This window comes from Lepidothrix coronata, unplaced genomic scaffold (genome assembly GCF_001604755.1).
Source record: "Lepidothrix coronata isolate B3197 unplaced genomic scaffold, Lepidothrix_coronata-1.0 Scaffold78, whole genome shotgun sequence".
NCBI lineage: Eukaryota > Metazoa > Chordata > Aves > Passeriformes > Pipridae > Lepidothrix > Lepidothrix coronata.
Window position 1 is genome coordinate 491914 of NW_016690258.1, and position 14209 is coordinate 506122.

The 14209-nt window shown below is 51.0% G+C and overlaps 1 protein-coding gene across 1 annotated transcript in view; it reads right to left on the reverse strand.

The window, feature by feature from the left end:
- The window catches only part of BSN (bassoon presynaptic cytomatrix protein), a 94274-nt gene that overhangs the window by 42295 nt on the left and 37770 nt on the right, over positions 1-14209 (reverse strand). The window contains exon 3 of the mRNA XM_017819838.1: positions 1932-2714. Within this exon, the coding sequence (XP_017675327.1) occupies positions 1932-2714 (783 nt within the window). The remainder of the gene's footprint in view (positions 1-1931; positions 2715-14209) is intronic.

Below are 14209 nucleotides of genomic sequence, written 5' to 3' on the forward strand. Positions count from 1 at the left end.
AAAGCCCAACCACATTAACAGACATTGCAATGTCTTCCTTTCCTCAGAAAGGTTTTGTTAAGAACATTCACAGCTCAAGTGTTGCATTTCTTTCTCAACTTTTATAAAAATAAATCCCATAAGCCAACCGAACCATTTTAACTGGATAATGGTTCTGTGTAAAGGGAAACAAAACCCATGACAACACAAAGCCCAGGTAGGACCTTGCTGTGGGCCTTCACTGTATGTGAAGGCACGTGGATATTGCAGGGATGAGCAGCAGCAAGAAACACTAAGAGAGACGTATGTGCAAGGGTGGGTTTGCCAAAGGTGTCTGAAGATGTTTGCTCAAGAGCTGAGGGAGCCCACGCAGAGTCCAGCCTTCAAAATCTGAAATTTAATCCCAGGTGTCAGCTAGTGACCCTGGAGACAAGTGCTAGGGAGAGCTCACCTTTCCCTGGTACCTGCAGAGAGCACCACATTATTGGCTACAACACAACCCCAAATTAATTCTCTAATTAATTAATTAACAGCCAGGTGCCAGGGAGAACATTAAAGCCTTTTCACCAACCCCTGAGCTTTCTGAAGCCTGGGAACACATCACTGCCCAAGGGCATGGCAACAAAGGGTTCAAGGGACCAAACACCCAGATACTCTTTTTCCTCACTCAAGCCCTTCGGGTAAGGAGGGGGCAGTGGGGGGAGCAATGAGCAGGAGAAGAGCATTGGCATTGAAAACAGCACTATGAGCAAGGAGGTGGCCATCTGGGGAGTTTGCACCTCCACACATGCTGAGAGAGTGTCTCTCCTGAACCACCACCGTGACCGTGAGCAGCAGCAGCAGCATCAAGAAGAACAGAAAATTACTGGGTGTAATTGAAACTGCAGGGAGGAGCTAGGGACATAAAATGTAATTATCTGCTGTGGAACAGAGCCAAGATTAGCAATCCTACTTCTGGTCATTTAAAGTTCTCATTAACTTCTCCATGTGCTGATGGTATCGATTCCGTGTCTTACTGGCTGCAAGATGCAGCACTTCAGGAGCAAGGCCCTGGGCCTCCTCTGGTCAGGGTCTCAAATCACTTATGCAGCAGGGGGTGAGGGTCTAGGCTTTAAGAGAGTTCTTTTCCAAGGGTCTGGAAGATCTCTCTCCCTAGCTTCCAAGGTGGAAGGGATGCTCCAGCTGAGACCCAGTTGTACCACTCTCCTCTCCCCTTGCTAAAGTTGGCTAAGGTGCCCTTTTGGTGCTTGGGAAGATGATCTGGGGAGGCAGCACAATAATTCAGAGACACCCTCGACTACAGCTGGTGAGACTAGGTGGACTGCAGACCACCTCAACCTGCTTTCTTCTCTGCCTGCACTCCATCTCATCAGGCTGCAGGACACCCACACAATTAACATTCAAACAGCACTGCGGGCATCCCCACATCCATCCCATGCTCAGCCCATTCCCCTGCCCTGCACCCAGGCTCTTCTTGCTGACATCCTGACACTTTCCTCCCCATACCACTTTCCTTGCACCCTCACCATCCAAGGATGCAGGACCTGCAGAACATCCCTCATTAGCCTCATCTCAAGTCTGGCCAAGGCATCCATCCACAGCACCAGGAGGAGGATGCTTGTTGGTGACTCTGGCACCTCCATGACCTGTTCCTATTTCCTTACCCTTGGACACCTTTGGGGAGCAGTGGGCACTGCTAGAGGTGCCCTCAACAACAGCCATGAAACCAGCATGAAATCAGTGTACGTACATGAAATCCAAGTCTTTGCTAAGAGGTGGAGGACCATGGCCTACGGCCCTGGGGTTTGCCCCAGGAACGACCTGGCTTCAGCAGTTTCTTAAAGGTTTATTTTGACCTTTGAAAGCAAACACATCATCTTTTCTCCATTTTAAGCAAGTAGAGAACACGCACCCTCAAGCCAGGAGACACCCGCCCCCACCAGCCCCCTTACCTCCACCAGGTGAGGCGTGGGGTTGAAGCCACACATGTTGCAGACCTGCTGCCGGCAGGTCGTGCAGGTGTTGTAGTTGGGGGGCTCGCCGGAGCCCACGTTGATCTCCGCCTTGCAGAGGGGGCACGAGACCCTTGCTTTCGGCACTTCCTTCGGCTTAACACCCTGCTCTGGCTTGCCTGGCTTCGCAGCCGGTGCGGCACCGGCCCGGCCCTGTGCCCCCGGGGCTTTGGGACCAGCTTCTTTGCTGGCATCACTGAAGACGATTTTTGGAGGCACTTTGCCAGGGGACGGCTGGCTCGGAGGGGGGACCTCTGGCTGGACGGACATGAGTGTGCTGGCCTGGGTGAGGAGGGACGCCCCAAAGCCAAAGAGCTTCCCCGTGAGCCCCTCCTGGGGCTGCTCTGGTGCCCCAGCCCCGGGAGCCGGGGCTGCAGGCTTCGCCCCAACATCTCCCGGTGCCTTTCTCTGCTCGGAGGGGGAAGGCTTGGCTGGCTGATGCTGTGGGGAGGACCTGGCTGCCTCCTGAGGTTTTGGCTGTCCTTGGCCGTGCGGTTCCCTCTGCGGCGTGGTGGGGTGAGGTTTGGGTGGCTCTTGTGGCTGGGTGCGGGGGGCCGGAGGGGTCTTATCTGGACCCGAGGGTGGCGGATGCTTGGCTGGGGAGTGGGAAGGGGATGGCGAAGGGGAGTGCAGCTGCTGCTGGCTCTTGGAGCGAGGAGCGGTGGTCATGTCCATCCCCAGTGCCCTCTGCATCTGACAGTTCAAGCACAGCCATTCCTTCACCTGTGGGACAAGGAGAGGACACGGACAGTGAGCGGTGGGCAGGTACAGACGCCCGCAGGCAGCCCCAGCACACCCCCAGCTTCCCCCCAGCAGACCCCACGTAGCCATAGGAACCAGCCATCAGCCCCTGAAAAACATTCTGGTACCATGTTCTTCACTACCAGTATCTCGCAGTCAGGGCGAGCAGCCCCCATCTGTCACAGGTACCCACGGCACAGCACGACAGCGTGAACGCCAGCTTTAATTAGCCTTGGTCTGCTTCCAAGGCTTCTGCTGTGAATCGACTGCTAGCCATGAGGCCCTGCCTTCCCTGGGGGAAAAGGGGCCTTTCCCAGGGCTCATGCCCCCCCGCTGCCTCCCCTAATGCCCAATTTTTTCCTCCTGCTCGGTGACCAGGGCTAGCACAGAAAACTGCCAGGGCCCCTCAGACTCTGAGTGCTTCCCATAGGAAACACCACTGTGCCATGCCCAACACTTCTCCAGGGCCAGCAGAGATGGCTTTTCTGGAATCAGTGTGGTGGTTGTGATATCCCACCCCAAAATCTGGCACCGGAACCCTGTAAAGGACAGCAGGAGTGCATTCTCCTTGCATGATGCATCTTCACTGCCAGGCAGGCAAAGGGAGCAAAGGGTTAATTTTCACTCTTGCCCTTTTGATGAACTTTTGGATGCAAATGAAAAATATAATGTTCCCTGGCTAAGTGGTGATAAAGGAAAGACTTCCCCTCTCGAGAGATGTTCCTTGTGACACACTAATGTCTGAATTAAGTTAATTAAAGAGGCTGTACAAGCCTTTCCACACGAGGAATCACCAGGACGCTCAGTGGCTCCACAAGTATTAATATACAGCACAGTCAGCAGGACAGCCAGGTCTGCTTGCAAAACAGTTCTCCAAGACAAGCAACTAAGGTGGCAAAAAGGACCAGAACATTCCCAAAAACTGGAGCAGCACCCAGGACAAGCAGACCCAGAGCCAGGCAGAAGCAGCATCTGACAGCTCCCAGCCCCAGTGCTCTGCAGGGGCCGCACATCCCACAGGCTGGCACCCACTGCACAAGATGTGGATTTTCCTGCCTTTCATTCAGGAAGCCATCTCCTCGTTCCAGGATCACCTCTAAGGCTCAGCTTAATCCCTGCTGCAGAGATATTAATCTCCTCACCCAGCCCCACGGCTCCAGCTCTGCGAGGCCTTTTGGTCCTGCGGCTGGAGGCACAGGTGATTCATGACCTGGCCACAGGGTTTTTCCCCCTACACTCCAACCACAGGCATGCTTCAACCTCTTTCTGCTCAAAGGAGCTGCCTGCAGAGATGCAGTTGGGTGTTATGGCAGGTCCCATGATGGGACAGGACGGTGAGTCCTCAAGAGGAGAGGTAGGTGTGCCCTTGAGCCCTCCTTCCAGGTGCCCTCCCCAGGAGGGCTCTCATAAAGCCCAGCCTTCAAATAATAAACTTTTAAAACCAGAGAAAATTCAAATCAACCAGGAAAGATGGATTCAAGCTAAGGGAGGGTGTGTGGATGAACAAATATCCACCTGCCCACCATGCCCCCTTCCCTCTCTTCCCAGCACCGGCTGGGTGCCAAGGCTCTGCATTGCCCCTTCATCTCCAGCAGAGCTCTTCCTAACACCCTACAATCCTGGCTGCATGTCAGCTCTGTGCTCTTCCCACCCTTCACTGTGCTTGCTGAGCTCCCACGCCACTCTCTGCACCAGCCTCCGCTCGAGTCCTTCACTCAGAGCCGAGGAAAAAGCAGCCTCGACTTTTCCCCAGCAATTTTGCTTCACATTGTCGTTTCTCCAAGCTGCTCCAAACAAGCCACATTATATTTAGTTTGTGAAAATAGTGCTTTGGTTTTTATAATTTTCTATGGTCTTGCTGTCTCTCTTCTGACATCCAGAATTTCTTGCGTTATTTTTGCTTTCACACCCCCTGGAATTTCTTCCCACTATTCTATTTCAAGAGAGTGTCTACCAAAATCCCATCAGCTTTGCCCACCATCCCCATCAGCTCAAATTAAGGGAGAACCAATCCTTTCTATTCAGCTTCTTTTTCCCCAGATGCAAGAAATTCAAATCTTCCCTCTCCACATAATCTCCTTACCCACACTTTAAGACCCTCTGGTGAGGTGGAAATGGGGGGAAGAGGAGATCCATCCCCTCCCTGTGCCACACACAGTGCCCACTTTGCCCCTGGCCAAGGCTCCTGCAGGAAAACCTGGGCACTGGGAGGCACCATGCCGGGGTCCCATGGCCAGGCAAGCTGCCTATGGATCATGGACAAGCCCACCAGGATCTCCCTGAGCTCAGGGCTGGAGAACAAGGTGGTCATTGCAGCTTTCTCACTTTCCACAATGAACCTGCAACCCAGACAGTAAAAAGCCAGGGGGTTATCCATTGGGATAGGGAACATCCAATTGCTCTCTGTGACTTGGTGAGCAACTGCTGGGGAACATCTGTCCTGAGGAGCAGGAGAAAGCTGCAGGGAATACAGTGGGGAGATGGGCTCCCAGAGCAAGCATTTGAAATGTAAATTGAGTTGGGATTATCACAAATTGCCTGACCGGCCTCCACTGATGCAACCGATGACACACTGTGTGGGCTACACACATCAAAGACAACTTAAAGGATGCTGGAGGGAAGATAGCAAAGAGGAAGGGCCGAGTCATCTTGCCAAAGATCCTTTCCCCAAGAAAGAGAAAGGAGGGTGGAAAAGCCTGGGTGATGAAGAAGTAATAGGATAAATGATTCTTTTCATATTCTTTCACCTACTTCTCTACTGGTTTTGGAGCACTTCCTCCCTGCACCATGAGTCTGCAGGCAAGAAGAGGAGCGTTTAGAGGATGGTGATGCAGGTCAGCCAAATAGTCCAGTTTCATCTCTTTTTGGGTCCTATTCGCCCACTTCTCCACCGAATCAAAGCTTTCAGGGGTTGGATTAGTAAAGACTTACACCCAGGCTCTTCCTAGAAAGGACAGGGGTCCATCACTGGGTGGAGATGGGGGAGCTGTTAATGAGACAGATATGATGGACATGCTGTAATTACTGTCCTGGAACATTTGGGAACAAGCAGGATAACACTCGTTATAAGGATGAAGTGCTTCCAACTTATTAGCAATTGAGAAGAACATTCAACAACATCTACCAGCACCAGAAGACATTTAAATTTGGCAGATCTGAATAATTTTGCATCCAAGAGATCTAAGAGAACTAAGAAAACTGCTGCGTGCTGATGTTCATTTTTTAAGAGGAAATTTTACAAGTCTGGAAGAGTCTTCTGCTTGAATATCCAAGAAGGCAAAGGTATGGCCTGAAGGGGACAGAGAGCCAGACATCTGTCCAAGGCAGAAAGACAGGGCAGAGAACTGAAGGACACTCATATATATGCCTGTCAATGTGGTTTCAGGAAAAATAGGTCACAGCAAAGCAAACCTGATTTTATTCCCTGCACATTTGATATTCGTAATGCACAGAAGCAATATCCTTGATGTCCAAAAGGTGTTTTGACCTAGTAATGTATGACATGCTGACAACAAAAAAAAAAAAGCACTACAGAATATGAATTGTGAATATGCTAAATGTATTTCGGACTAGTTACCTGGCTGAGCTGGTGGACAAAGAGGATTCACCAGTGTCACAGCTGATTCATCAGCTCACTGTGGCAAACACCACTCACACACGGTGGATTTCGGTAAAGCCACAGAATCGGGATGGTTTTGGTTGGAAGAGACCTTAAAGATTATCCTGTTCAGCCCCCCACATGTGAAATATCGACGAAGATGAGTCTTTGCTGCCTGGCAAACCCGCACTTGCTCTGTGCAGGAAGCCTGGAGCTGGAAGTAGGAGTGAGGAGGCGGCTCAGACTCCCCTTCCAGCACCGAGGGACTCTTTCCAGAGCCCTCAACGGTTCCACACCGACATTTTAAGGAGATTAGTAAAACACTGCGGGAGATATAAACCGGATCTGTAAGAGTCATTCTAGGGATGCAGAAAATGTTTGAAATGAGAGAATTGAAGAGGTTGATCTTTTTCGTTTATCAAAGAGAAGATTAAGAAGTGACTTGATTACGATATAGCAGCACATTCAGTGGAAACAATATCAGGTACTAAAAGGTTGTTAATTAGGCAGAAAAAGGCATAAAAAGAACTAATGATTGGAAATGGAAGCCAAATATATTAAGCATCACTTTTAACAGCAGATGTTTCTAACCATTAAAACAAATTATACACATGCTGTTGGGCTCAGCAGAAGACTCAGGGAGGTAAAGCTTGCAGGCCTTTCATCTATGGGTTTTTTTATACTCATTCTGATCTCAAAAACTTTGATTGCTCGAACCATCCAATTTTTACGGACATTTGGAATGTCTGCATCCAATACCTGACCTGCCCCAGCCCTGCAGGCAGTGCCCAACACACCCATGAACACCAGTCTCACCCTTCCCACTGCAGACCCCTCCAACACCCCAGTATATTCCTCAAAACCCCCTCCCAAATCTTGTTATTCCCCAGTGTATGGATGGGTCAGCAAGCAGCGGTGCTTGCGGGGTCACAGCTGCCAGATGTGCCTCCCCCCTCTTGATGCAGTCCTGTAAGCACCAACCATCTGCAAATCCCATTAGGAATGAAAACTTTCCAATCAGCATTTCCTTAAAAAAAATTGTAACAGGAATATCCACAGCACGTGCTGGCTGCGCCCAGGCAGGCTTAAACACCGATATGTATTTTTTATATATAATGGTTGCAGGAGAGCAGGAAAAGCTCAGCAAATATATATATACATAAAATTACAGGTCTGATGGGCTAGATCCTGATCCTCTGCAGAGCAGGGTTTTGCATAGGTACATAAGGGGGACCAAAATCTGTCCCTGTGCACTGCAGCTTCCGAACCCTCTAGAAAAACACCCATTTAAAAATGATCTGAAATGATAGAGACAGCTTGAGTTTATAAGGCCTTTAAAGTTATTCTAACACCACCTATTTTAGGAAACTATGTGAAAATAGCCTGTCCCCAGGATTTGTTACCAGGAGATGTGAGGAAGAGCTGGTTATGTGCAGGTTGTTTTGTTCTCCTGAGGTAAGACAATACAGATCTAGAAGTATCTCAAGTATCGAGTTCAGCCTTTGCAGTGGGTAGAAGCTTTAAAATGAGTGCTGTAAGCAGAAAAACTTCATAACTGAACATCCAAGATATTTTCAAGCCAAAATTTAGGATTATAATATAGAGTAATTTTGTCTTTGCTGAGGGCTGGTTATTTTGGACCATTTGGAGGTCACCCAGGATGCTATTCTACTACAGAAAAATAACAAAACCAAAAAGGATAGGAGACACCATATTTAGATGATCGTATTAAAGACTTTGGAGACTTGAGATTGAACAGTTCTTCCTCAGCAGCTCTACCCATTTACACCATCTCACTGCAGCCAAAGCCACAACAAAGGTCTACATGACAAAGGCTACACAACCTCGTGTCAGAGGAGGCCACTGGGCACAGTCCATCTGACTTGTTTTAAACAATTATTTCAGGCTGGGAAGAACAGCTCTGAAGTCATCTAGAGTCCAGCGTGACCAATCCCACCCAAGGGTAACCAGTTTGAACAGGACAGAGAAAAGGAGCTTTGTTCAGCAGAGGATACAACCCATGTTCCTCCTCTGGAGCGAGACAACGGGATGCACAACAACCAGAAAAACAAGAAGACAAGTTCATGGGAAATCAGAGGAGAAAAGGAGCATGGGTTTTCTCTGAGTTGTCCAAAACATGTGTATTTAATACTCCACAATATTTGGGAAGAGCACGACAGTGAACCTTCGGCAGCAGATCTTCAACTCTAAGAGCCCCGAGTGGTCCCTGCCCCAGAGCCCCCCCAGGGGAAGCCACTCCCCAGCAGATGCATCCCAAGGCCACAGTCACAGCTCCCTCCTCTGCCTTTCACAGGCATAAAAATAACCCAAGCTGGAAGTGGGTAACGAAGGTACTGTGCTAATCAGGCTAATAGAGAGGCTCAACACCAGGATCACTCACTGGATGGAGAAGGGTTTCATTAATGGCTGCTCCTGGTTTATCCTGGAGGAACACTGCAACAGCCTGGCCTCTCCCGAGAGCTGCCAGTGCCCTGCCTGAGAGTGTCCTTAAGTGTCTTCAGCTCAGCAGCTCTGCCTGCAGATGAAGAACTGTTGTCTCACGAAATCAGCCAGTCAGCAAAATGTCCCTTCCCTCCGTGCCTCCCGGATCCACTCCGGAGGAGCTCTCCGGGGGCACGTCTTGTGTTTTACATTGTCGTGCTGAAATTTGGCAAAGCCACGTACTCTGCAATTAAACAACATCCTGATCCAAGGGAAGAGGCAGTGCTAGAAGGCAGCCCTCGGCTAGAGAACAGAGGGAACAGCAAGTTGTGGTGGGGAGCTGGGATACTGCTGGGAAGACATGAGGTGGTAATGGCTGCAGGAGAGCAGGGAAAGCTCAGCAAATCCTGGAAGAGCTGCTGATGCAGCTCTGATGCAAATGGAAAAAGCTAAAGGTACTGTGTGGATCAGTTTTCCCATTTTCCCACACCATCTCAGACTGGCTGGTGGAGCACACAACAAACACCAATATATGCCTTATTCTGAACTTAAGGGTTTGTGCTTTAAAGCAGAACTAAACTATCCCAGGAAGTGTTCAAGGCCAGGTTGGATGGGGCCCTGAGCAATTTCATCCAATGGAAGGTGCCCCTGCCCATGGTGGGGGGGTTGGAACTAGATGATCTTTAAGGTCCCTTCCAACCCATACCATTCCAAGGTTCTAGGATTCCATTATTCTACTGCTGATTTCTCCTTCAGCAGTGCAGGGACAATTTGCCACAGAACTCGTGTGTGGAGGGTAGGAAAAGCAGCCCTTGTTGTCTGGATCAGTGCACAGCCTGTGTGCAAATGCAGTGAGGAGCCTGCAAAGCATCCTGTGGGAGGCTGCCATGTGGTGTACCAGCCAGGGTCTGAGCTGGGGGGGGGATGGATAACACCAGGAGATGGAGTCTCCTGAGGTGCCTCTGGAGGACCTAGAGCAGCCCAGGGTGCGGGAGCTGTTGTGTGCCCCGGGCCATGCTGCATGTCAAGACATCACCAGAATTCACGCCTGCATCCAGGTGGAGAGGAGGCGGATGCAAACATGCAGGCAGCGTGGGCTGAAGCTTCCTGGTCCAAATCTAAAGCACAGCTTGAGGAGAACCCAGGGCTCCAGAGAAAATGTGCAATTAGGAGTGTTTCGGCACTTAATTGACAGGGGAATTGGTCACTGAGGCACCGAGGCACTTGTGAAAAAGGCCACCTTATGCTCATCTTTTATCTTCAAACATCTCAATACAAATAAAATCCAGTCCTTGGCACTCCTGCTCAGAAAGGGAAGCCACCAGAGCCGTCAGTAATCGTCCTGCTAATGCTTGCCAGAAAATAATCAACTTGCTCGCTTGCTGGCGAGAGAGAGGAACCAACCCCCAAACTCATCTCCTTCTCTGCAAATAACAGATGGGAAACCGCGTTTGTCCAGAGAATCGAGCTGCGGAATAAGACAGTGCCATTTCATCCTATGAGTCACTTCTCCACCAGCTTCCTTTCTCTGGTTAGCGCTCCCTGAACCAACCCAAGGCTGCTCAAGCACATCTCCTCTCCCCAAAGGGCGGCAGGAAGCACTGACCTCCACTGCAGACCCTCTGGGTTTCAAAAGCGACCTCTAGCTCCTATGCCTTGCTGCTCGGTCGTTTTGTACCCACACCACGCAGCCACCGACACGGGGATGAAGCAAACGATCAAAGGAAACAACTGCATGCCCAACAGCTTTGCGACTAACCTCGATCCGCCGTCACAGGCAGGACAGTGCTCCCCGGCAGCATTCCCCATGGCTAAGGCAGCGATGGAGCCGCTGGCTCCCCGGGAAGTGAGAGCATCCCCTCCTTCACTACTCTCCCTTGCTGGCGGAGAGGAGCAGATGGGCAGAGGAAACCTTCCCAGCGCCAGACCCACTGCTGCTCCTCTGCTCCCCCCCGGGAGCGCGGGTCCCCCCGCCAAACAAGGCGCTGACTAGCTAAGCACGCCGGCAGTGCCGCCGCCCGAGGCGAAGGGACAAGTCCTTCCAGTTCATTAGGGAAGGTTTCTTGTGCGATTTGCTGCCTCACTAGCTCCTGTTTAGACAGCCTTTGTTCCCCGTCCGCAGGAGCGCATGAAAGGTTTGGACGTCTGTACGTGCTGGGAGGATGCTGTGCCCTGGGCCCGGGCAGGGAGCATGGCAGAGAGCTCACCCCGGGTTTTAACCTCCCGAGCTTTGCACGCCGAGGTGCTCTAAGTGCAGCCCCAGGTCCCCCCTGCTCCGTAATGCGGGACTTCCACGGGAGCCCTCTCGGCCAAGGAAAGCCTAATGGCTTGCTTTGCCTTTTTCTGCTGCTGCTCCCGTGCCCTGCCGCCAGCAGAAGGACGGACGTCCCGAGTAACAAGAGCCTCCGGTCCTGCTCACTCATTGTCTCCTGCGGAACTAAAATAGCAGCCTGGGAGGGAGCAGGGGAGCTCAAAACTTTCCATTCTCTGGCACCTCCTGCCCAAAGCAGAGGAATACATGAGGCCACGGGGCCTCTGGGGGTGCCCTGTGCAGCAGCGATGCAATTCACAGCTATAATGCTATAAAGAGCACAGGCTGCTCTCAGTAAATAGAGACTCAGACTAATTTAAAAGCGGCCCAGTTTACTATTAGTAACACAGAATAAAATCATCCATTTACTGCAAGGCTCACATTTAATCAGCTCTGAGTAGTCCCTGTTGCAGCCTTGCCCATGAGCTCCTGGCTCCTTGGGGAACTCTTCTGGACAATTAAAGCAATGGGAGATAATGGCTGTAGCTCAGGGACTAAACAAAACACTCTTGAATATTTAGAGGTCCTTTCACACCCCAAACTTCGCATTATAGAATCATAGAATCAGCTGGGTTGGAAGGGACCTCCGAGATAATCAAGTCCAACCCTTGATCCAACACCTCTGCGGTTACTAGACCATGGCACTAAGTGCCACACATCCAGGCTCTTTTTAAAAATCTCCAGGGATGGAGAATCCACTACTTCCCTGGGCAGCCCATTCCAATGCCTGATCACCCTCTCTGGAAAGAAATTCTTTCTAATATCCAACCTAAACCTCCCCTGGCACAACTTGAGACCGAGCCCTCTTGTCTTGCTGATCGTTTCCTGGGAAAAGAGACCAACCCCCACCTGGCTACAACCTCCTGTCAGGGAGTTGTAGAGAGTGAGGAGGTCTCCCCTGAGCCTCCTCTTCTCCAGGCTGAACAACCCCAGCTCCCTCAGCCTCTCCTCATAGGACTTGTGCTTGAGTCCCTTCACCAACCTAGTTGCCCTCCTCTGGACCTGCTCCAGCCCCTCAGTATCCTTCCTGAACTGAGGGGCCCAGAACTGGACACAGCACTCCAGGGGTGGCCTCACCAGCGCTGAGTACAGGGGAAGAATCACTTCCCTGGACCTGTTGGCCACACTGTTCCTGATCCAGGCCAGGATGCCATTGGCCCTCTTGGCCACCTGGGCACACTGCTGGCTCATGTTCAGCTTCCTGTCAATCCACACTCCCAGGTCCCTTCCTGCCTGGCTGCTCTCCATCCACTCTGTCCCCAGCCTGTAGCACTGCAGGGGGTTGTTGTGGCCAAAGTGCAGGACCCAGCACTTGGCCTTGTTGAACCTCATCCCGTTGGAATCAGTCAAACTCTCCAACCTATCCAGGTCCCTCAGCAGAGCCCTCCTGCCTTCCAGCTGATTGACACTCCCCCCAACTTAGTGCCATCTGCAAATTTGCTGATGGTGGACTCAATCCCCTCATCTAAATCATCAATGAAGATATTAAACGGAACTGGGCCCAACACTGATCCCTGGGGACACCACTGGTGACCGGATCCCAACTGGATGCAGCCCCGTTCCCCACCACTCTCTGGGCCCGGCCTTCCAGCCAGTTCCTAACCCAGCACAGGGTGACCCTGTCCAAGCTGTGGGCTGCCAGCCTTTTCAGGAGAATGCTGTGGGAGACGGTGTCAAAGGCCTTGCTGAAGTCCAGGTAAACACATCCACAGCCTTCCCCTCATCCATCAGGTGGGTCACCTGATCATAAAAGGAGATCAGGTTGGTCAGACAGGACCTGCCCTTCCCAAACCCATGCTGGCTGGGCCTGATCCCCTGTCCATCCTGTAGGTGCTGTGTGATTGCACTGAGGATGATTACCTTGGCAGCATCAACATCTGAGTACTGCATAGCAGTGAGGGTGGAGAGGAGCTCGATCCTCTGACCTACGTGTCTAGGATGGAGGTTTCTAAACACTAATGACAATCCTGGTGCAGGCATAAATAGCCCAAAGTATTTTCAGAGACACAGTCACAGCCCTGGTGTTATGGCCTCACACTTCCCCCAGACTGAAGGAGCCAAGTTAAGTCTCATTTATCCTGGGCCAGTGTTGTATTTATAAGTGAAGCTGCTGGAATAAAAAACTTGTGTGAATAAACACATTGTAGTGGATCAGTGCATCAAAGTAGAGTGTATCTTCAGCCTTTTTTTTTTTTTTTGTTATTCTGGATTAAATATGTAACAAATGCTCTTGCAGAATTTAAGGCCTGAAGATAGACAAGCCATTGCATAATCTTTTTACATACCTAAACAGACTTAATTGCTCAATTATTCCAGATAAACACGATAAATTGCCTGCCATGAATAATTTATAATCCAGCTAGCCACACAATCTGTGAAGCACAAATCTATGGCTGCAGCAAAGGAAATGCAAACAGATGCCACTATCCCAAGACACCCTGACTGGGCCAGAAGAGCAATAGGCTGCCCAGGGCAGGTCTGATCTTCCCTGAAACCCCTCGGACAGCCCAGACCTTCATTTGGGTTATTGTGCTGCTCAGAGGATGCAAATATTGAACAAATTAAAAAGGCACAAAGTTTGGGTGTGCACCTGGAAGGAGACAGCCACAGCACATCCCCCTGTCCTGTTCAGGGTCCAGACCACAGATGGGTGCTCCACACAGCCCTCCTTGGAAGCTGGCTGTACTGGTTTGTCCAGGAATCTCATTAGATGATGGTGACCAAGCTGAAGAGCTGCAGTGAGGCACAGCAGGATGCAGTGCCTGCAGGATGGAGGCCCACAGGGGCTATCATGAGGGACAACACTCAGGGTGCTGTGGAGGAGGCAAGGGAAGGAGCACTGTCAAGGGGAGGAAAGGTCCCACCCAGCCAGGACTTACCATGCTCAGATGGGAGAGACCCAAGAGAACAACCTGGAAGGTGTCCAGAAGGAGGATTAATCCTAACCCCTTGACAAAGCCATCCCAGGCAGCCCCCTTCCCACAGTAGAGGTATAACAAAACCACAGCACTGAGAAAGCTTGTGAAAACTATTCTATCAACCACAGACCACCTCCTGGCTCCAGCGACCCCAGATGGATGAAAGAGGCTTTCCCACAGGGCTTGGGGCCCTACCACAAACCTTGAG